At 42.4% G+C, this 22,209-nt stretch overlaps 1 protein-coding gene across 9 annotated transcripts in view; it reads left to right on the top strand.

Moving 5' to 3' along the window:
• The window catches only part of tnrc18 (trinucleotide repeat containing 18), a 157,586-nt gene that overhangs the window by 114,861 nt on the left and 20,516 nt on the right, over positions 1–22,209 (top strand). For 6 of the 9 annotated variants that reach the window (XM_059979526.1, XM_059979525.1, XM_059979533.1 and 3 more), the window contains 6 exons: positions 4,259–4,656; positions 5,618–5,767; positions 7,348–7,492; positions 9,555–9,672; positions 14,583–14,658; positions 18,308–18,416. In XM_059979526.1, the coding sequence (XP_059835509.1) occupies positions 4,259–4,656; positions 5,618–5,767; positions 7,348–7,492; positions 9,555–9,672; positions 14,583–14,658; positions 18,308–18,416 (996 nt within the window). The remainder of the gene's footprint in view (positions 1–4,258; positions 4,657–5,617; positions 5,768–7,347; positions 7,493–9,554; positions 9,673–14,582; positions 14,659–18,307; positions 18,417–22,209) is intronic. The other 3 variants (XM_059979528.1, XM_059979532.1, XM_059979531.1) reach the window with 3 other exon arrangements.

Raw genomic sequence — 22,209 nt, 5'->3', positions numbered from 1 at the left:
AAACATCGACAGCGCTTCTCCCTATAGATGTTGCCTGGCCTGCTGTGTTCCACCAGCATTTTGTGTGTGTTGCTCGGATTTCCGGCAACTGCAGATTTTCTCTTGCTTGTGCCAGCAGTATCATGAAGGGTCGCACCCACCCTGTTTCTGGGCTGTTTGTCCCATTCCCATCAACAAAGAGGCTACGCAGCGCTGCTAGACTCAATAACAGTTACCTCCCCCAAACCGTCAGGCTGATCAACACCTCCACCCGTTAACCCACCCCACCAACACTATATACGCATCACCTAGGGTACATACCGTCGGTCTATGTACGTAACAATTACTTCTGCTCTGTGTTTTATAGGATTGCTTTTATATTTGCCTTATTCCAGTGAACTGCTGGAACATGTGAAAAAACAAAAGACAATGGTACGTTTGTTTTACCCTGACTTTTCATTGTGGGATAACTGTTCAGCACATAAATTGTCCACCCTTTGTGCAAGGGGTTTGCTGTGTTTATTTTTTGTTTCTTTGTTGTGTTCTTTATGCTTATTGAATTTTTTTTATGCTGCATTGGATCCGGAGAAACAATAATTTTGTTCTCCTTTACACTCGTACACTGAATAATGTCGATAAATCATCTTGAATCAGCGTCACTGAGCCTCAGGGCTCACTCCAGTGCAGCACGAGGACCCATTTTGCCAGCTCAGTGCAAAGTCTCACCATGACTTCTGGCAGTGCTGTGCTTTGGTGGACAAGTTCCGTTTAAGAGCCGGAACGGCGAAGTCAATTAACACACTGTCAATTGCTTAACTTCGCAGTATCGGTCTGTTAACAGGAGTTTAATGTGCAGTACTGTATATGGAGCGCAACATCAAATTGGCCAGCAGTGGCACTGGGAGAAACAGCTGCCGGTTCCCTGTACTGTGCCAGCTCAACACTTGCTTTAAACGCAGAGCACTATCCCCATGAGTCTGGCCGCATTTCAAAAACCTTAACTTCCAAGGATTCCTTTTTGCTTTATTCCAATGAAATGTGGGAAAAAAAAACACTAAAGGCAACGGAATGTTTGTCTTTCCATGAAGTTTCATTGTGGGAGAATAGTTCAGCACATAAATTGTCCAGCCTTTTGTGCAATGGGTTTGATTAATTAATTGACATTGACCTTCACTTGTGAGAGCTGTAAGAAGCTGTTATTCTTGGCCTTTCTACTTCAGTAAGGTCAGATACACTTAGACCAAGTAACTACTTTAATGAAGCTAAGTACGACCAAGTACAAAAGGTCCCTTCAGGTTTAGGAACAGACACAAGCTGAAGGGATGTTTCTTTAGTTTTATATTTGACACTTTTGATCAAAAATCTCCTCTGTGTGAATGTTGAAGACCAGATGGATCATGCTGTTTTTAATCGATTCAGAAGTCACCTTGTTTCTTAAGGCCAATCTTCAGTTGTCACTTTAACAACTGTACCGACACTTAGTCCTGACCAGGACCTTTTCAGATCGGTGTCTGTTTCAGATCTCATCTCATTTGTTTTATGCTCCACTGAAGGAAGATGGGCTTCACATGAAGGTGACTTTCTCCAAATGCTCTGCAGAAAATGATCTCCCAACAATGTATTTCCAGATTAGGAATAAATAATGTCAGTGTTTTCATATTCAAAGGAACATTCAAGTGATATTGATGCAGTCAGGCACAAAGAATGCCCCAAGCTGTGATCCTGACAGTCCTGCCACCAAGTGGAGAGCTTTCTGAATTATTCCTTATCTGACTCAGGAACCCAATATAGTTCAGATTTTGAAAGTTAGAATTTTTCGTTTTTGGAAGCTGCTTTACATGGAACAGGGTTGATGTGACTGAAACACCTGATGGCACTTCAGGGCTCCTTTGCAAAACTACATTAGAAATGTAAGGGATGTGTTGAATGAAGGAAGAAGGCCTCCAAAATCTATAGAGCAATGCTGTGCGTTCTTCTGGCTGGTGCAATGCTTGTGCAAATGAGTTGAATGGAAACCTGTCAGGTCCAAAGAAATGTAACCTCATCCAGACTGGCTTGAGTCTAAAGTCTTTTATTTTAATGAAGCTAGGTTGAAGTGGGCAATAATCCAAGATTGTCCTGATCATTGCTAAGCTGTGGAATCATAGACCAGCTGCATCACAGGAGGCCACTCATCCCATCGTGTCCGTACCAGCTGTCCATCAGAGCCACTCACCAGTTCCACCTGCAACCCCCAGCAACTCCTTCATGGCTTTGCATTTTTATTTCATCGCCTATTCATCCAATTCCCCTTTGAAAGCCACAGTGAAACTGGCTCCACATCTGCAAGCAACTCTTTCCACATTCCAGCCACAACTGCTTAACAAATTTCTTCCTTGTGTCATTCTTTATTCTCTACCCCTTTATTTTATACCTGTGATCTCTAGTTCTTGACCCCCTCCACTGAAGGGAACATCTCCACATATCCACTAATAAATGCTAAGGGAACATCTCCACCTATCCACTAATAAATGCTAAGGGAACATCTCCAACTATCCACTAATAAATGCTAAGGGAACATCTCCACCTATCCACTAATAAATGCTAAGGGAACATCTCCAACTATCCACTAATAAATGCTAAGGGAACATCTCCACCTATCCACTAATAAATGCTAAGGGAACATCTCCCAACTATCCACGAGTAAATGCTAAGGGAACATCTCCAACTGTCCACTAATAAATGCTAAGGGAACATCTCCACCTATCACTAATAAATGGTAAGGGAACATCTCCAACTGTCCACTAATAAATGGTAAGGGAACATCTCCACCTATCCACATCATTAAAATTCTTATTTGTTTAAATACTAATATTTAAAATTTTCATTTTATGTTACATAACAGTAGTTTGTTACAGTGAGATTACAGTTAATCATGATGAAAAAGATGGCACATAAGAAATGGAAACAGGAATAGGCCAACAGTTCCCTTGGCTTTCCACCACCTTTTAATGAGATCGTGACTGATCCTGTGCCTGATTCAGTCTGCAATTCCCACGAGGCATATCAGCCAACATGCGGATACCAGAAACAAGTTACCTCTCAGAACTTTTTCTAAAACTATGAAATCAAGATTAGTTTAAAGTGTGGTCTATGAACACTGGGGATAATACTGCAATTCCCGGTGATGCCATGCGGAGATATACATGTAATAATGTCTTGTAAGTAAAATTAGTGATGTGCACTGCCGCTTTTAATGCAGGATTCTGCGTAATATACTGTTGGAAATTCAATTTAACAGTTTCCTAAAGGTTTAGGAAACCAGTTTTAATATATCTCTGCTTTGTTCAGTTTGCTTGTGGGGAGCAAGGGAAGAAACTCGAGAGTGTAGCCCAATGTAGAATTGTGACGAGGAGCTTCATGTCACCAAACATCAGACTGTTGTCGAAAAAGCTGGAATCAAGCAAGGCAGAAAAGATGAAACTTTTAATGAGCTGTAGCAGCAATAACCTGAAATTATTTAGTAAATAGGGTACAATACTCATGTGCTGGACCCAAAATTGTGCATTGTAAGTGTTTACCTCAATGATAAGTTAGATATAATGGTGCGAATGTGTAATAATTGCAATAAGAAACACCAGAATATATTCACCCATCTGGAATCAGAGCTTTTGAAAAGTTGTATTTCTCATTTGGAACAGCAGAATCATACAGTTGTCTTTATTTTGGTCATTCCATTTCACATGTTGTGCCCATTAGAAATGATGTTCCAGTAGGTACACAGGCAGCCTGCAGGTTACAAGAGGGTTCTGTTCCTGAGCACAACCTGAACTGTTCATACCGTGGAAAAGAACAAACCAGTGTGTGGGCGAGGATCAGAGAGAGCAACCAGGTACGGGAGGCGTGGCAGTCAATCAGCCTCACTGGCTCAGCAAGTGATTGTCCACAACGCTCCTGGCTCGGCTCCGCTCAGCACACCCCCTGACTCTTGCTGCTTAGGGCTGGGGGTTGGGGAGAGAAAGTGTGCGCAAGTGCCCCGTTCCTACCTGGCAGAAGCTGCCTGCAGCAGCTGGCAAATCCACCCATCTTCCTTAAGTCATGGGTTCATATCCTGGGGAGGACCTTCATGTGAAATGGGACCATCAAAGTTGTACGGTTATGTGAATTTCAATACAATTGAGAATTCTGAATGATTCACCCCGTGCATTTTATAACCTCTTACCGTGCATAATTGTTCTCTATAAAAGCAGTTTTAAAAAATCATAAGGCACTAATATTAAGGTTTTTTTTATACGTCTAGGCACAGAATTTGAATACACAGACTCTGAAAGTGACATCAAAATTAAACAGAAGTCTGCTGCTTTGCCACGGGCAAAGAAATCTTTTCAGGAGCAGGGGAGCAGCATGAGCGAACAGCAGAGTCAGGACAAGCAGCGGGGGGTTGAGAAAGGGAAAAAGGAAAAGAAAGCCAAGCAGAAATCGCCCCGGGAGTTCACTTTTGACTTTGGCCCTGAAGCCAGTGATGACGACTTGTGGAACAGGCGGCGGAGCGAGAGAATTTTCCTCAACGATGCTTCTGCCTGCGTTGTTCTCTCACCGACAACCCCTTCGAGCACTGCCCCCACTATTAAAACCAGTCGATGCGTTAAGAGCTCAGCGGTGAGTCCGAAGAAGGATGCATCCAAAGCAAAGGACAAGGTAGTGATTTCTCCTGGAGAGAGTTTCATTTATAGAGTCATAAAGTTATGCAGCACAGAAACATATCCTCAGGCCTTCTGCTTGCATTTGGCCCACAACCTTCTAACCCTTTCCTAATCATGTACCTGCCCAACTATCTTTTAAAACTTTGTTATTGTACCTGCTTCAAACACTTTCTCATTTTATTTTTCTGGCACTCTCCTCACAGAAGCAAGACTATCATTGCTGTTTCTTAGCTTTCCAATCCCTCCACAAGCAAACGTGAGATGGTTCGAAAGGAAAATATTAATAATTCCAAAGCCTTGAATGTTGTAGTGTAAAACTTGGATGAATATAACAGGAACACAGAGTGACTCCTTAGTGCTCAGGTGGGCTACACAGCTAAAGTTTTCCTTTTGGGTTTACTTGTAGACATCTAAAACAAATTAAAGGCCAGCTAAGTAATCAGTTTTGGGGCCTAATGTATTTTAAAGAGCTCTTATTCAAAATGTCATCATGATAGATACAGCAAGCATTGGACCTATCTTAGCCCAGGATATTTAAGGTGTTTCCTGTGGCTGCCCACAAAAGATATGTTCTAGAAAAAGGCAGTTTAAATTCTTCCTGTGTATTCTGAAGGTGCTGAGTCACAACCGTCTCCAGAGAAGCACACCATGCCTCCCTAGCAAGGACCCTACCAGAGAGTCAGGTCAGTCAGTTGGTTTCTGTCCAGGAGTGCTTCATACTGGCACCTCACGGCCAAGATCTTCCCAGTTCTAAACTCCTTGGAAATGTCTGCATGAAGCTGAGGTCGGCCTCGCTCTTTTGGAAGATAGAATCAGGCGTTCCGAACGTAACGTTCACTGTGCCGCACTTCACTGGAAAAGGAGCTTGGAAGTAGGCACAAGCCATGAACTAAAGTGTACCTGGGCGTGGTGAGGAGGAGAGTTTATTGATTCAATACTGTATTTCCCACTTTCAGAAAAAGAAGGGTAAAGAACCACAGTCCCCTGACTTAGCCTCAGCCCAGATGGCCAGTAACCTGCCTGAACCCAGGGTCGGCCTCCTCTGCACCACAAGCCCCTGCAAAAAGAGCAAAGGCAAAGTGAAAGGAAAGGATGGGAAAAAAGAGGTAACCTACACTGTGATAATATTGTATGTCTTTTGTCATAGAGTTGTGTAGCACAGAAATGGGTCCATCCACCCACCATGTCCTTGCCAAACCATTTCCCCTTGTACACTAAATTCATTTGCCCCACCATGCCTGTCTTCTTATACACCTTGCCCATTTAAGTGTGTCTTGTAAAATTCCAATAGAGTTCCTGCCATTTACAAGAGAAACGAGAAATATAGTTCACACTAATAAGGATATTAGAAAACCATTTGGGTTTTTAATGACACTCAGCTTCTTTTGTAGTTATTGATACTAAGTTTTTATTCCAAATTTATTTAATTAACTGAATTTGAATGGTAGGACTCCAATCCCGTGCTTCCCAATCATTAATCTAGCTGCTTGCATACTCATTCAATAACTAGAGTGCCCCACAGCAAAGGAGAATGTGGTGTAAACCAAAGGAAGTTTTCCATTCGATGTGGTACCTTTCATCTCTCTTTCAGGATGTTCCAAAGCACTTTCTATGGTTGAAATATTGATTCAACATTTTAGAAGTGCTATCACTCTAGGAACACCATCAGTTTACATTTGACAAGCCTCCACACACGGTGATCAGTGACCAAGCACACTGCTTTGTTCAGGCCAGTTAGGATAACTCCACCACTCTTCTTGGTGCATACCATAATATCCCTTACAGCAGGATAGAAATGTAATTCCTCATTCAAAAGATGGCACCTCCACCAATGGAACGTTCCGTCACTATGGCACCGGTGTTTCGGTTTATATCTTTAAGCACAGGTGCTACTTGTGTTGTCAAAGCTTCACCCTTCCGATTTGAAATCAAGAATGTTTCCGAGTGAGTCATGGCCGACATTGAGGGGATTAGATTTTAGTACCTGTATTCCCTATTGTCTAGTGGAATTATAGACTATATTGCAGTTCTAAATGAATATAGAATATTTTGACACCTAAGATTGGCTCCTCGCGCGTTGTCGATGTGCTGAATGATACAAAGAAAGTCAGCGAACACCTGATCCTAACAACCAATTTGACACTGGTTTTCCTTCTCTCTTTCCATAATAAGCTTCCTCCATATAATTATGTTTCCTAATTATAAAAACTGTAGATTTACATATTTTACTGTACTGTCAAAGCAGGAATTAAAATAACTGCACATCTGTGGTTCCTTCTAGGTATCTCTATTAGCATTGAACTTTTCAGGAGCCTGTTTTAATGATTTCCTTACCCCCTGTGTTTCACTCATGCAGAGAAACACGGCAGTCTGATACTTTCACTTCTCTTCCCACATTCCCTACTCCGAACAATGTTGCTTCATGAATGTTCATGTCAGTCTGTACGTTTACGTCACATGTTCTCAACCTCAGACAGTGCCAGACATGCAACAGCCAGCGTGGTAATTTTGGGAAGCGTGACCATTGGTGCTGTCTGGGGAATACTCTTCTTGCATGTAACCCACTCCTTTTGGAAGGTTTGAGAACTTTTGTCTGTAGTAAGTCATGGTTGCTTTCTGGAAGCTGAAGCTTTTTGTTCTGTGTTGCTGATTGGCTCTACACTGACTTACTGCTTCCCCTTCCCAGCAGGCGCGCTCCAAGGGAGGTGCTGTCAGCAAGCTCATGGAGAGCATGGCAGCTGATGAGGACTTCGAGCAGAACCAAGACAGCAGCTTCTCTGAAGATGAGAACCTACCGCTGAGCATGCTCATTGAGAGGCCCACAACACCAGGTCTGTTGAGCCCTGGTGGTAAACTTTCCATTGTGTATTTGCTGAGATTTCTGTGCCAGGGATAGTAGAGTTCAAATCATGGAAGTCTGCAGAGTTGATTAGGCCCAGTTCTAGATGTGTTGTGTTCATCAATGTAGAGGTTTCTCAAGCATAATGTTCTGATATTTTAAAAATAACATCCTCCTAGCTTGTCTGTGACAAGCAGGGTTTCCTAGTGGCCTATCATTTTAGTTCTAATCCACATTCCCATTCCGACACATCAGTTCATGACTCCTATACTGTCACGCTGAGGCTCCTCTCAAGTTGGAGGAGGAACACCTTCATATTCCACCTGGGTAGCTTCCAACTCTGATGGAATTGTCACTGATTTCTTGGACGTGGTAATTTCTCCACTCCCCTCTTCTCTCTTCTTCTATTCCCCATTCTGGCTCCCCTCTAACCTCTTTGCACTTTCCTAATGCCTCTCCTCCTGCCCTTTCTTCCATGGTCCACTCTCATCCCCTATCAGATTCCTTCTTCTTCAGCCCTTTAACCTTTTCACCCATCACCTCCCAGCTTCTCACTTCATCCCCCCTCCCCCACCCGTTTGGCTTCACCCGTCTTCTAGCTTGTACTCCTTCTGCACCTCCCCCCCTCACCACCACCTTCTTATTCTGCCTTCTTCCCCCTTTCTTTCCAGTCCTGATGAAGGTTCTCAGCTCAAACTCTTGACTGTTTATTCCTTTCCATAGGTACTGCCTGAGCTACTGAGTGCCTCCGGTATTTTCTGTGTGTTGTTCTGCTTTCCAACATCTATCGTATCTCTTGTGTTCATCCCTCCAGTGACTTCTCTATTATAAAATTAATTTTATGGTGATTTTTTTTGTCAACTGTAAAACTAAAGCAGAATTATTGGCCTATGATATTTCTCTAAAGATATCAGGAGTAACTCTTGTGAGGCTTTTCTGCCAATACTGGGGTCTGTATGCATGATCACTTTTCTTCTTCTGTGCCCTGGTTCTCTGATCAAACGCTTTCCCTTCTACTCTGCATCTCATCTGTGTTTCCTGTACCCTTCATTCCATATTGGGCTAGCAACTCTCCACTCTACACTTGTGGTACAGTCACAGATATAAGCAAGAAATTGACTACATTATGGGCTAGTTATTCTCAAAATATTAAATGCCCTCCTTTTATTCCTTTTTATTTTACCTGACAGGGTGAATGAATACCAATCTGTTAAAAGCCTCATTTTTTATTTACAAATGGTGACTAGACAATGCATAGTCCTTCAGTACAATGACTATAAGTTTGAAATTTCCTTTTTCTATAAACACCACAGCTGTTTTGGTTATAAAGAAAACATTTTTTAAAATTAAGCTTGTGTAGCAGAGAAACAGTCCATTCTGCTTATATGGTCTATTCTAGCATTTATGCTCTACAAGAACCTCTGTCCTCCTTGCTATTTGCAGTTCTTTCCATTTTTCTTCTCTGGACATACTTGGGGAGAAAAGCATGCGTGCATGCTTACGTCTGCTTTACTCGTTGGGAAACAAAAATTTTGCTTGCAGCCTAGCCACACTCATTATAAGTCCTGTGGATAATGAATCTGAATAAAGACACCTTAAATATGGGCCTGATTGGGATTTGTGCAATTGTCCAAACTATAATTAAATTGCCAGAGCCTTTGTCTTTCCTTATCTCTGTGGTTTTATGAAGTCTGATTCCATGAGTTCTCTACACACTTATGCCGTCTGCTTCTCAGCAGATAACACAGCATCTTACTTTCTACAGATTCTGTTGGGTTACTGCAATTCCAACATTTTCAGTTTTTACTTTAGAATTCCAGTATCTGCAGATTTTATTGTAACTTTGACCCTTTGTCTCTCTTCTCTCTTTTGATTATCACCTGTAATTTTTGCTACATTTTGTGTACGGTAAGTCTTTGTCAAGCTTCTAGGAAAAGTTAATTAATGACGCAGTGTTAATTGACGTTATTACTTATGGGATTACATTCCATCAGGGTTAGATACAGAGATTCATCACCAAGGAATTAACAAGAGATTTCCTTCACTTTCCACAGCCCCTCGCTCATGTGTGATTGACAAGGAGGAGCTCAAGGATGGCCTTCGTGTGCTGATTCCAATGGACGACAAGCTGCTTTATGCCGGCTATGTGAAAACTGTCCATTCTCCTGATATGTAAGTTTTCCCCAAAGCAGAGGGCATAGGTCTAAGGTTAGGGTAGGAGCTCTAGAGGAAACATAGAAACATAGAAAACCCACAGCACAATACAGGCCCTTCGGCCTACAAAGCTATGCCGAACATGTCTTTACCTTAGAACTTCCTAGGCTTACCCATAGCCCTCTATTTTTCTAAGCTCTATGTACCTATCCAGGAGTCTTTTAAAGGACCGTATCATTTCCGCCTCCAACACCACCGCTGGCAGCCCATTCCATGCACTCACCACTCTCTGTGTAAAAACTTACCCCTGACAACTCCTCTGTACCTACTTCCAAGCACCTTAAAACCCTGCCCCCTCGTGCGAACCATTTCAGCCCTGGGGAAAACCCTCTGACTATCCACACAATCAATGCCTCTCATCATCTTATACCCCTCTATTAGGTCACCTCTCATCCTCTGTCGCTCCAAGGAAAAAAGGGCTGAGTTCACTCAGCCTATTCTCATAAGGTATGCTCCCCAATCCAGGCAACATCTGTGTAAATCTCCTCTGCATCTGAAGATCCGAGGAAGAAATTTTTCACTCTGTGGATGATTTGATTATGAAATGCATTGCCTGAGGGGATTGAGAGAAACAGACACTTACAGCATTTAAGAAGTATCTAGGCCAGGGGTTCCCAACCTTTTTTTTATGCTATGGACATTAAGCAAGGAGTCTGTGGACCCTGGGTTGGGAACCCCTAATCTAGATGAATTCTTGAATCAACCAGCATAGAATACAACGGGCCAAATGGAATTGAAATAGATGGGGCCATGACAGTTGGCTTGGGCTTGGTTGCCCTCCCAACCAGCTCTTCTGTTCTCATTGAGGGAAAGGTTACTGTTATGACACCCATGTCACTCTCGATCCCCTTCCTGTACTCCGACTCGTTGTTATTTGAGATGCGGACTAGTACGGGGGTGGGGGAGCGGGAGGCGGGTGTCATCTGCAAACGTAGATCGGTGGGCTGAGGATGCACCAATTTTTAGAAAAATCGTGGTGGAGGTGGTGTTGCCTTTTCTCACTGATCGGTCTGCAGGTCATGAAGTCAAGTATCCAGCTGCAGCTGGAGACATTAAGTCCCAGGATCCAGAGTTTGCTTGGACTAGTATTATTGAAGTCAGAAATATTGTCAATAAGCAATAGTCTGATGTAGGTGCCTTCACTGCTCCAGGAATGGGCATTGGGCCAGGGAGATGGTGCCTGCTGTAGAGTAGTTTTCTCCTGACTTGCGCTCCATGTTTCCTGTTAGACAAAAAGTCGGTCAGCAAAAACATGTCTGAGAAGTTGTGGGTAACAGAAGAGAGATACCTCTCAATTATCTCCAGGTCACATGTGACTTCCCACTCACTCCATCTCCTGTTATGCTGTGACTTCTGCTGCAGAGATAATGACCAAACGAATCTACAGTCTGATGACTCGACAACGCGCCCTCACACTGCAGGCCCAGCCAGAACTACTTCTTACTCTCCAGATTATAATCCACAGAAAGGAGCCAAAATCCACGTGCTCTGGGCCAGATTTGACGAGGCAGGGAAAACATCCATCTGTTGCAAGGCTTGAGGATCGCTAAAAATTAGGCCTCAGACCTTTTTCTGAAGGCAGGCGCCTCACCCAATGGGAACAAACAACTGAGCGTGGAATGGCTCAGCAGCTGGATAAATACCCTGCAGAGGTGGCAGTTAGGGTGAAATTGGGCAACTGCAGGGCTATTTGTAGGAGGGAGGCCATTCCTGATCTGCAGAAAGGAACTTTGGTTAGTATATTTCAGAAGTAGACAATAATAATTACTTCAGTGGCCATGGGGCTACCGAAGAGTGCTGAATAGAGTAGGCCTGTGCTGGAAAAGTTCATCAGATCACACAGCATTTTTGGAGAGAGCAACAGATTTGAGATTGACCGTTCCCCTCGCCGCAGATGCTAACTGATTTTCCAGCATTCTCTTTTTTATTGTTCAAGGTTGTAGTGTCTGCAGAATTTTGTGGTGAATTGTTTATGCTGCTTACCTTGACCTCAGTGCTTGAAAATGACTCTTCAAAAAGCCTTGAGCTTACAAGTTCTGATTCTTCAATGCTTATTTCAGACACCTAACAGATGTGGAAATAGGATTGATATCAATGAAAAACAGCACCCGTTATATATCAGTTCTAGGAATGAACTGTTCTACTCTAAGCACACTGTAAATCCATTTGTGGTGTGGTCCTGTTCTAAGGCACCTAAAGGAGGTTATCACCGATGTCAATATCATGTGACAGAAAGGTCTGCTCGAATCTGTACCTTGTGTCCTCCAGTCATGTCCACATCTTTTGCCCTTCCATTACAAATCAGCGTGTCATGATGATGAGTCAAGCAGTTGGTCTGACTTTCTCCTTGCCCCAGGGTACAGTCCGATCTGAGCACATCTGTTCCCACTATGTCAAGATCAAACTGCTCAGCATTAGCAGGAGCCTCGCTGCATCGAATAAAGATGGCCAAAATGCTTCAAAGGAACACTGCTGTTGTACCTTAGGCAATTAAGGAGTACTGGCATTCACTTATATATTTAACACATTGTCCACTGGATCCACTCAGGATCTGTAAGCAGTGTTCCAAGGCATCTGGCGTAAGCGTAGTGAAGCATTTCAACATTTCAGAAGTAGAAATCTAAAAAAAATAGTCTGGTAAACGGAGATATTTCTTCATCATTTTTTTGCAATCTTGGCCAAGGCAGCCTCAGTCATAGGAAATGCCAGTTGCCAAACAGCCTTGTGATAATGGCTTCATCTGATGCTTTTTGTTTGCTTTTGAGGGATAAGCAATGGGCAGGATGTTGGGGAGAATATCCTGTTTGAATAAATTAAAGTATCTTTAATGTCCTTCTGATCTCATCTATCCATTGAACATTTCATCTGAAGGAAGGGCAACGTGTGGCAGTGAAGTAGGTACTGCTCAAGCCTGTCCCTGTGGCTCGGACTCTGAGCTGAGTGATCTGTACTCCGAGCTGGGAGTGTTCTGTAATCTGCAGACAGAGAGTGAGGGACCACTAATGGATCATCGAGCCAACATCTATTGTTAGTGTACGAAACAAACAAAAGCCCTTTTCTGTAGAGTTTTTATTTTGCTGAGAAAAACACCCCACTTTTCATCGACCATACCCCCTTTTCTGAGCCAAGCAAAGAGCTATCAAGTTGAGAGTGAGTTTGGGAGTGCCTCTTTGCTATGTGAAGTGTCTCCTCAATTTCAGAAACTTTATTCAGAGGTAGCTGTAATCATGTGTCTGTTGCACACTGTAGCAGACTCAACATAAACAACGGATGGTCTGGAGTAACCAAAAAATATTGTTCATCTCTTCATTCCAAATGGTTAACTTTTAACCTCAAGGGATAACTTAAAAAAAGAGAGAATTTTGTAGGAAGGCCACAATTTGTTCCTACAAGCATGCGAGTAACAAATTTGAGCCAATAGAACACATAGGGTGCCCAGAATGAGCTATCAGCTGTGGTTCAGTAGAAGCTTAGCTCTTTCACCTCAGTTACAAGGCTGTGGTGTAAGTCCCATTCCAAGGACTTAAGGCAGGTTGGACCACTATCACAGAGCAGTATCAAGGGTGTGCAGCAGCTACAGGCACCATCTTTCAGATAAAACACTAAACCAAAGTCTTGTTTGCTCCTCATTTGTTAAAGATCCCATGGCACCTTTTCAGTAACAATCCAGGCAGCTATGCCAAATAACTTCACAAGCATTCATCCCTCCATCAAAATCACTGAAACAAATGGATTTGATCAAGATCAGATTTTTATTTATGGCAGATTGCTATGCACAAACCAGTTGCTCTGTGTCATAAAATGCAACTCTAAACAACGCCATACATATGACATTGACTATGATGTGCCTTATTGACTTTTAATAAATGCCACTTTTTTTTAGTGCTTGCTGATTTTTCTGCTCAGCTGAGGTCCTGTGCTGGAGTGCAGTGCAATAATCACCAGAAAGTCTTTCCTTTTACCTGTATAAAAAGCACATAACTCCACTGAACAAAGACAACCAGCAAATTGTACTGATTTTGCTGTGGCAGCAACAGCTGACCTTCCATTGAAATCATGGGCAAACCAGTAGCATACCACTTCACGATGCCTGCTGTAAGATTGGGGTTCAGTTTCCGCTGCTGTGCGTAAGGAGTTTGTACTCTCTCCCTGGGACTGCCTGGGTTTCCCCTGTAACTCCAGTTTCCTCCTACAGTCCAAAGACAAACAGGTTAGGGTTGGTAGGTTGTGGGCATGCTATGCTGGTGACGGAGGCATGGTGACACCTACAGGGTTTCTCCCAGCACACCTTAAGGTTGTATTGGCCATTGATGCATTTCGCTATAAGTGACCAAATGAAACTAAACTCTATCTTCGCCATCATGTTTCCTGTTTAGGGGAAACCCAGAGCTGGGTGACATAGTTTCAGAATTGAAGCCACCTTTCCAAATTGGAAATGATAAGAATTTTTTCCCTCAGAAGGGCTGTATATCAGGGAGCCCAGGAGGTGAAGTAGTTGAATATATTCAAGGGTGAGGTAGATTTTTTGACTATAAGGGAATTCAGGTATCAACAATGGGCAGGAAAATGGAATGAGGGCAGAACAGATCAGATCTTATGGAACAGCTGAGCAGAGTCAAACTGGTATTATGGCTGACTCCTGCGCCTATTTCTCATGTCCTATTTTCTTGAAGTCACAAGTACTGAGCTGATTAAAGTCTGGTCCCTTTTATTTCAAATTCTCATCTGCATTTGTTAAGTAATCAACAGTTCTTTTTTCACACGTAGCTTTCTGCTGCTATGTTGTATACACCATGAAATACAATTAGAAGTTTGGACCTTGTAAAAACACTGGAATTCATATCTGGGTACTTCAATTCCTATTCTAGATACCGTGTGGTTGTAGAGGGAGAGAGGGGAAATCGTCCTCACATCTATTCATTGGAACAACTTTTACAGGAAGCGGTGAGTTGCCTGTTATGCTAATAAAATTCCTCTGCTGTTTTAGTCACATTTTGCACTGTTCGATTTAGAAGTGATTTTGCATGCGCTTTCTTTCAAGCTTGAATTTTGTACCAAGTCGAAGTGCTCAGACTGAGGCAAGTCAAACAACGACCAGACCACCGCAGAAAATCCATGTTTGTGCCTGATGTCCTAATCACACTTAACTTCACAAACACTCTTTCAAAATGCACAGAAACTGGAGAATAGGAATGAATCTCTTTGTACAACCCAGTATGCTAATAGATTTTTCTTCCCCACACAAAATAGTTAGCTTTTCTATTGGAAATGTACCCAATGAAATCATATATTTCACTGATATTTCCGAATGATTGTTTTTTAAAAAATGGAATCAAATCATTAGAAAGAGGATACATAAGGTCGGAAGGTGTTGAATTTTTGTTGATAGAGCTAAGGAACTGCAAGGGTAAAAAGATCCTGATGGGAGTTATATACAGACCCCCAAACAGTAGTAAAGATGTGGCCTACAAATTACAATGCGAGATAGAACATGCATGTTAAAGAGCAATGTTACAATAATCATGGGAACCTTCAATATGGAGGTAGATTGGGAATATCAGTTTGGTGCTTGATTATGGGAGGGGAATTTCTGGAGTGTCTGTGAGATGGCTTTTTAGAGCAGCTCATGGTTGAGCCCACGAGGGGATCAGCTACTCTGGACTGGGGGTTGTGCAATGAACCAGAATTGATTAAGGTAAAAGAACCCTTAGGAGCAAGTGATCATAATATGATCACATTCACCCGTAAATCTAAGGAGAAGCTAAAGTCAGCTGTATTAGCATTACAGTGGAGTGAAGAGAATTACAGAGACATGAGAGAAGAATTGGCCAGAATTCAATGCAAAAGGACACTGGCAGGGATGGTGGCAAAGCAGCAATGGCTGGAATTTGTGGAAGCAACTCAGGCACAGGATATTATACATCCTGAAGAGGAAGAAGCATTCTAAAGGAAAGATGACACAACCATGGCTAACAAGAGAAGTCAAAGCCAACAGAAAAGCTAAAGAGAGGGCATATAATAGAGCAAAAATTAGTGAGAAGTTAGAGGATTGGGAAGCTTTCAAATACCAACAGAAGGTATCTAAAAAGTCACTAAGAAAGTAAAGATAGAATACGAAAGCAAGCTAGCCAATAATATTAAAGAAGATAACAAAAATTTCTTCAGATACATAAAGTGTAAAAGAGAGGAGAGAGTGGATATCAGACTGTTGGAAAATGATGCTGGAGAGGTAGTAATGGGGGACAATAAGGTAGCAGATGAACTGAATAAGTATTTTCCATCAGTCTTCACTGTGGAAGACACTGAATAAATGGTGAAAGTTCCAGGTGTCAGGGGTCATGAAGCGTATGAAGTTACCATAACTAGAGAGAAGGTTCTAGGAAAACTGAAAGTTCTGAAAGTAGATAGGTCAAATGGACCAGATGGTGTTCACCCCTGGGTTCTAAAAGAGGTGGCTGAAGAGATTGTGGAGGCATTAGTAATGATCTTTCAAGTATCACTAGATCCTGGAATGGTTTGGGAAGACTGGGAAATTGTAAATGTCTCTCCACTGTTCAAGAAGGAGAGAGGCAGAAGAAAGGAAATATGGATAAAGCAGTTAGTCTGACTTGAGTGGTTGGGAAGATGATGGAGTTGATTATTAAGGATGAGGTCACAGGGTACTTGGAGGCACAAGATAAAACAGGCCATAGTCAGCATGGGAAATCCTCAAGGGAAATCTTGTCTGACAAATCTGTTGGAATTCTTTGAAGAAACAACAAGCAGGACAGAGAAACAGGTATCAGTTGATGCTGTGTATTGGATTTTCAGTAGGCCGTTGACAAGGTACCACACATGAGACTGTTAACCCATGGTATTTCAGGAAAGATTCTAGCATGGATAAAGCAGTGGCTGATTAGTAGGAGGTAAAAAGGGGCAATAAAGGCAGCCTTTTCTGGTTGGCTGCCTGATGCAGGGTCATGGCCCAAAACATCAACTGTACTCTTTTCCATGGATGCTGCCTGGCCTGTTGAAGTGCCCCAGCATTTTGTGAGTGTTGCTTAGATTTCCAGAATCTGCAGATTTTCTCTTGTTTGTGATGTAATGTTGAAACTTTATAATGCACTGGTGAGGTCTCATTAGGAGTATTGTGGGCAGGTTTGGACTGCTTACCTTAGGAAGGATGTGCTAAAACTGGAGAGGGTTCAAAGGAGATTCATGAAAATAATTCCGGAATTGAATGGTTTGTCTTGTGAAGAACAGTTGATGGCTCTGGACCCGTACTTACTAGATTTCAAAAGAATGAGACGTGACCTCGTTGAAACCTAACGAATGGTGAAAGGTCATGGTGGGGTGGATGTGGAGAGGATGTTTCCTGTGGTGGGAGAGTCCAGAGGACAAGACCATGATTAGAAGGGTGCCCTTTCAGAATGGAGATGAGGAGGAATTTTTTTAGCCAGAGAGCGGTGAATCTGTGGAATTCATTACCACGGACAGTTGCGAAGGCCTGGTCTTCATGTATATTTAAAGCAGAGGTTGATAGGTTCTTGATTAGTCAGGGCATGAAGGCATAAGGGGGAAAGCAGGAGATTGGGGCTGAAGGGAAAAATTGGATCAGCCATGATGAAATGGCAGTGCAGACTCGTTGGGCTGAATGGCCTAATTCTGCAGCTGTATCTTATGGTCTATGGTTTTGATTTGTATATTAATTTTTTAGGATTTATTGTTAAGTGGTTGTATTTAAGATTCTGTGCTGTTTCAGGAGAAATTTCTCAAGACTTTGTATGGAGTTTGCAAAGACTTTGCTAAATTACCAGCAGGTTCATTTCACACAATTTAGAAATAGCATTGCTGTGTTGTAAGGATGTGCAAAATCAATCTGTATGTGTAGATCATCGTGGCTTGTTCCTCTTTTGCATTTCTGAGATTTGTCGCAGAACATAGACATGATGAGTTCCACAGCACAGAAGGCCTGTCCATTGAGATACCATTTAACATGGAACCTGCACAATGCCCCAGTCAGCTCTCAGCGCCGTACCTGCAAATGTACAGTGTTTCCCAGTTAAGCACCAACACACTTTATTTTCAAATCTGTTCATTGCTCTCTTTTCTTCTCCAGTTCTACAGTCCTTTAAGGTATCTACAACTGTGTCCTCATTTGCCCCCACATTTAATCTCTTTATCATTTATAACCATGCTTTCATCTCCCTAAGTCCCAAGTTTTAGAATTTGCCTCCATGTATGTCTCCACCTCTCCGCCTCACTTTATATCTTTTCAAATGGTCTTAAACTTAACTTTTCTCAGTTTTAGGGGGATCTGCCATATCCCCTATTGATGCTCAGTCAATTTCTTTTCATTTGGTAACTCTTCTGTGAAGCACACAGGGAGGGGGGGATATGATTTGAGTTCTGACATTAAAGCTGTTGAATGCAACTAGGTGTTTTATATATTTTGTTCAGATCTTCAAAAGTGCAATTTTTTCACATTCTGAGTAAGTTAAACCCAAGGGCATTGGCTCCCAAAGAGAGCATTTTGTTTGTCTGAACTGAAATAATCTGAAATTCCAACTTTAATTTTGCATCTTGTTCTCTTTCTAATATCTCTTTAATGCAGATCATTGATGTTAAACCCTCCTCTGTGAGGCTACTGCCTGAAGGTACTCGCATCGCTGCATATTGGAGTCAACAATATCGCTGTCTCTACCCAGGAACCGTTGTCAGAGGTACCTGTCACTATCAATTTGTGAGCCAGAGGAAATGTAGATTGGCCTACCTTGTCAGGCTGTCATTAAAGAAAAAATATCCTACAGAGTCACATCAAATCCTGCCCGGCATGCAGGAAGTGTGAGGAATTCAAATTTAATGGTGATTCAGCTATAGGGACTTGAGTGGGTTTGCCTTGAAGTATAGAAGTCACAGTATCCCCCCAGTTTGCCTGTAATACTTTTTTTCAGTGTACTATAACAATTGTAGTTAGAGAAAAGTAAAAGGAGTGGGAGGAAACTCCAATCTCGATCATTTAGTGGCTTGGAGAATGTGAAATTTTGGCCAGTTAGAATATCATTAATGGCCTATATGTGTACAAGGCCAATAGGCAGAGTAGGTCATAGAGCAGTACAGCATGGATACAGGCCAATGTCCATCTGGATAGTCCCAATTCCCAGCATTCGCCGCATCCCCTCCATGTACCTGTTCAAGAGCTTCCTAAATGTTGTTGTGCCTGGCTCAACCTCTTCCTTTTGCAGCTAACTCCATATACTCATCACTATCTGTGTGGAAAAGTTTCCCTTCAGCTCCCTTTAAAATTTCTCCCCTCTCACCCTAAATCTATGCTCTCTAGATTTTGAAAAGACTGTTGCTCCACCTTACCTATGTCTCTCACAGATTTAAACACTTCTATAAGATCACCCAAGGAATAAAGACCTGGCCAATCTTTCCCTGCAACTTGAGCCCTCTAGTCCTGGCAAAGTCCTCATAAATTTTTCTGTACTTCCTCTGGATTAACTACATCTTTCATGTAACAGGGCGAATAAAATTGTACACATTATTCCAAATGGGAACTTAGCAACAGCTTACTATATATAACTGTGACATAAGGTCTGAGCGCACAAAAGTGCTGGAGGAACACAGCAGGTCAGGTAGCATCTATGGAGGGGAATAACCAGTCAACACACCCGAAATATTGACAATTTATTCCCCTTCATAGATGCTGCCTGATTTGCTGAGTTCCTTCAGCATCTCGTGTATGATGCTCAAGATCTCCAGTACCTGCAGAATCTTTTGTTCCTTTAGTGTGCTAAATCCCCTTTTCACAACAATATTTATTGGTAACACCATTTTCAATGAAGCATGCACTTGTACCCCTAAGACTCTCTGTTCCAGATTTGTCAAACACAACTTACATGCTGACTCCTCCTAATCAGACTCTCTCTATCCAAATGCTGCTGGATCCTGACCCTCAGAATTCCCTCCAATAACTTCCGCACTACTGGCGTCTGGCACGTGGCCAAGTGGTTAAGGCGTTGGTCTAGTGATCTGAAGGTTGCTACTTCGAGACTCAAATAAGGCAGCGTGTTGTGTCCTTGAGCAAGGCACTTAACTGGTGCCAAGATGTATTGGCCATTATCCTTCCCTTGGACAACATCAGTGGCGTGGAGAGGGGAGATTTGCAGCATGGGCAACTGCCAGTCTCCCATACAACTCTGCCCAGGCCTGTGCCCTGGAAACTTTCCAAGGCACAAATCCATGGTCTCTCGAGACTAACGGATGCCTATTATTATTACTGGTGTCTGGTTGACTGGGCTGTAGTTCCCTGGCTTCTGCTTGCTACCTTTCTTAAACAATGGAACATCAGTTCCAGGCTTCAGGAACTTTGCCAATGGCCATAAGAATACACTTGGGGTGGGGGGGGGGGGGGGGGGGGAAACAGTCTTTATCCTCCTGATTTCCCTCTTAACTGTATTCCTAATCTTCATATATTTGTAGTTACACTCTTACAATCATCCCTGACCTCCTAAACCCATGTAAGTTTCCTTCTTTTTCTTGACCAGCGCCTCAACATATCTCATCAGCCAGGGTCCCCTAAGCTTGCCAGGTTTACCCTTCACCCTATATGCTGCATCCAGATTCTTCCTATATCACTCGTAAAAGTCTGCCAATTGCTATTTGTTCATTTCAACCTCCACCTAATTCCCTCAACGCCCTACTGTAGTAGGACCCCAGCCTCTGGACCTGCCCTATCCTTTTCCATCGCTATTTTAAAACTAAAAGAATTAAGGTCGCTAAAGTCAAAATGTTTCTTGACTGCTTCTTCAGTTTCTTGCCCTACTTCATTCCCCAAGGGAAGTTCCAGTATCGCATCTCCCAAATAGGGCCTTCTATATACTGACTCAGGAAACTTGCCTGGGCACGTTTCACAAATTGCACCACGTCCAGTCTCTTAACACTGTGTGGCCAAGTCAATACCAGAGAAATTAAAATCTCCCACTAATACAATCCTGTTATCCTTACAGTGCTTTGTGATTCAACCCCTCTCCAGGGCTCACTTTGTCACCTGGCCTGCACAGGCCTGTCAGTGAATCTCTGTAACACTAAGCCACGTGGGAAAACAGGGGATTATAAGTCTTGCTCTGGGTCACAATCAATTTACCTTGCTGGAAAATGGAGGTATGACTAAAAGTTACATAGGAATCAGACAAAGGGCAGCACAGTAACGTAGTGGTTAGCACAACACTCTACAGTAGGGACGACCCAGGTTCAATTCCCACCGCTGCCTGAAGGAGCTTGTTCATTCTGCCTGTGGCTACGTGGGTTTTCTCTGGGTGCTCTGGTTTCCTCCCACAGTCCAAAGACATCCGTTGGTAAGTTAATTGGTCATTGTAAATTGTCCTGTGATTAAGCTCAGATTAAATTGGGGGGTTGCAGGGCTGTGAGGCCGGAGGGGTCGGATGGTCCTATTCTGTGCTGCATCTCAATAAATAAATCAATCTGTATTATGCCTTTCAGCATTTCAGGATGTTCCAAAATGCTACTCTACATCAAATGAGTACTACTGAAGGCAGTGACTAGTAATGTGGGACATGTTCCAGTCAATGTGTGTCCAGAAACACCTGCAAAGTAATTAGAAAAATAAATGGTCATTGAGGTGTCCAGGAAAAATAACCCTTGCTTTTCTGTTTTAAACAATTTCATGCAAACATTTTGCAGGCAGAAAGGACAAGAGGGGTCTCACTTTAACATCTCATCAGCAAACTAGATAGACAATATGCTTCAAACAAAAAATAAACTCTGTCTATCCTTCAGAAATGGCCACTTGGAGGAGATACTGAATTACGTTGGCTTGATTCATTGAGTTCTTGTAAGATACAAAAATTAGCATTAATTTTAATCTCACTGTGTTCAGCACTTACTTAACCTGTCGAATCATTTATTTGTATTATAATGAATCCCACATTAGAATAGGTCTTCTTTTGAGGGGGTTTCCCTTTCTCTTTTTTCCCATTTGCTCTATAACCTTTGCTCCTACCCATTGATTGTAATAAATCAGCATTAAGGAACTAGCACTTAATGCAGTAACGAAAACGGTTAAGTGATCCCTAAAACTGACAAGGGAGGTCTTCGAAGCTTGTAAGTTTTTCAAACGTCTTGAGCCATTTGCTTTCAAGACAGATTTATTGCTCTCCTCTTGAATGTGATACAGAAATTTATCACATAGCTCACTGACATTGTGCTAACTGCTATTCTCTAATTATTCTCATAAATCTGCTGAACTCAGCTCCCTTTATGGTGGCAAAACCAATGCTTGCAGTTGGCTACATGGAATGGAATCAGCCAGACTATGTTCACTTTCTGTACCTTCGCCAAAAACCTATCTGGCACATTTCCTACATATAAAAATTCTCTCTCAGAATTGAGTAGCTTACAAGTCTATAAAAAGCACAGAAATTTGTACAGGATCCCTACCTCTGCCTGGTAATTCTCATAATCATAGCAAGAGAGAGGTGAGAAACATCCTAG

The sequence above is a fragment of the Hypanus sabinus genome, chromosome 9, assembly GCF_030144855.1.
Source record: "Hypanus sabinus isolate sHypSab1 chromosome 9, sHypSab1.hap1, whole genome shotgun sequence".
Taxonomy (NCBI): domain Eukaryota; kingdom Metazoa; phylum Chordata; class Chondrichthyes; order Myliobatiformes; family Dasyatidae; genus Hypanus; species Hypanus sabinus.
Note: the sequence above shows the minus strand (reverse complement) of the source record. Positions and strands in the feature narration are given on the sequence as shown.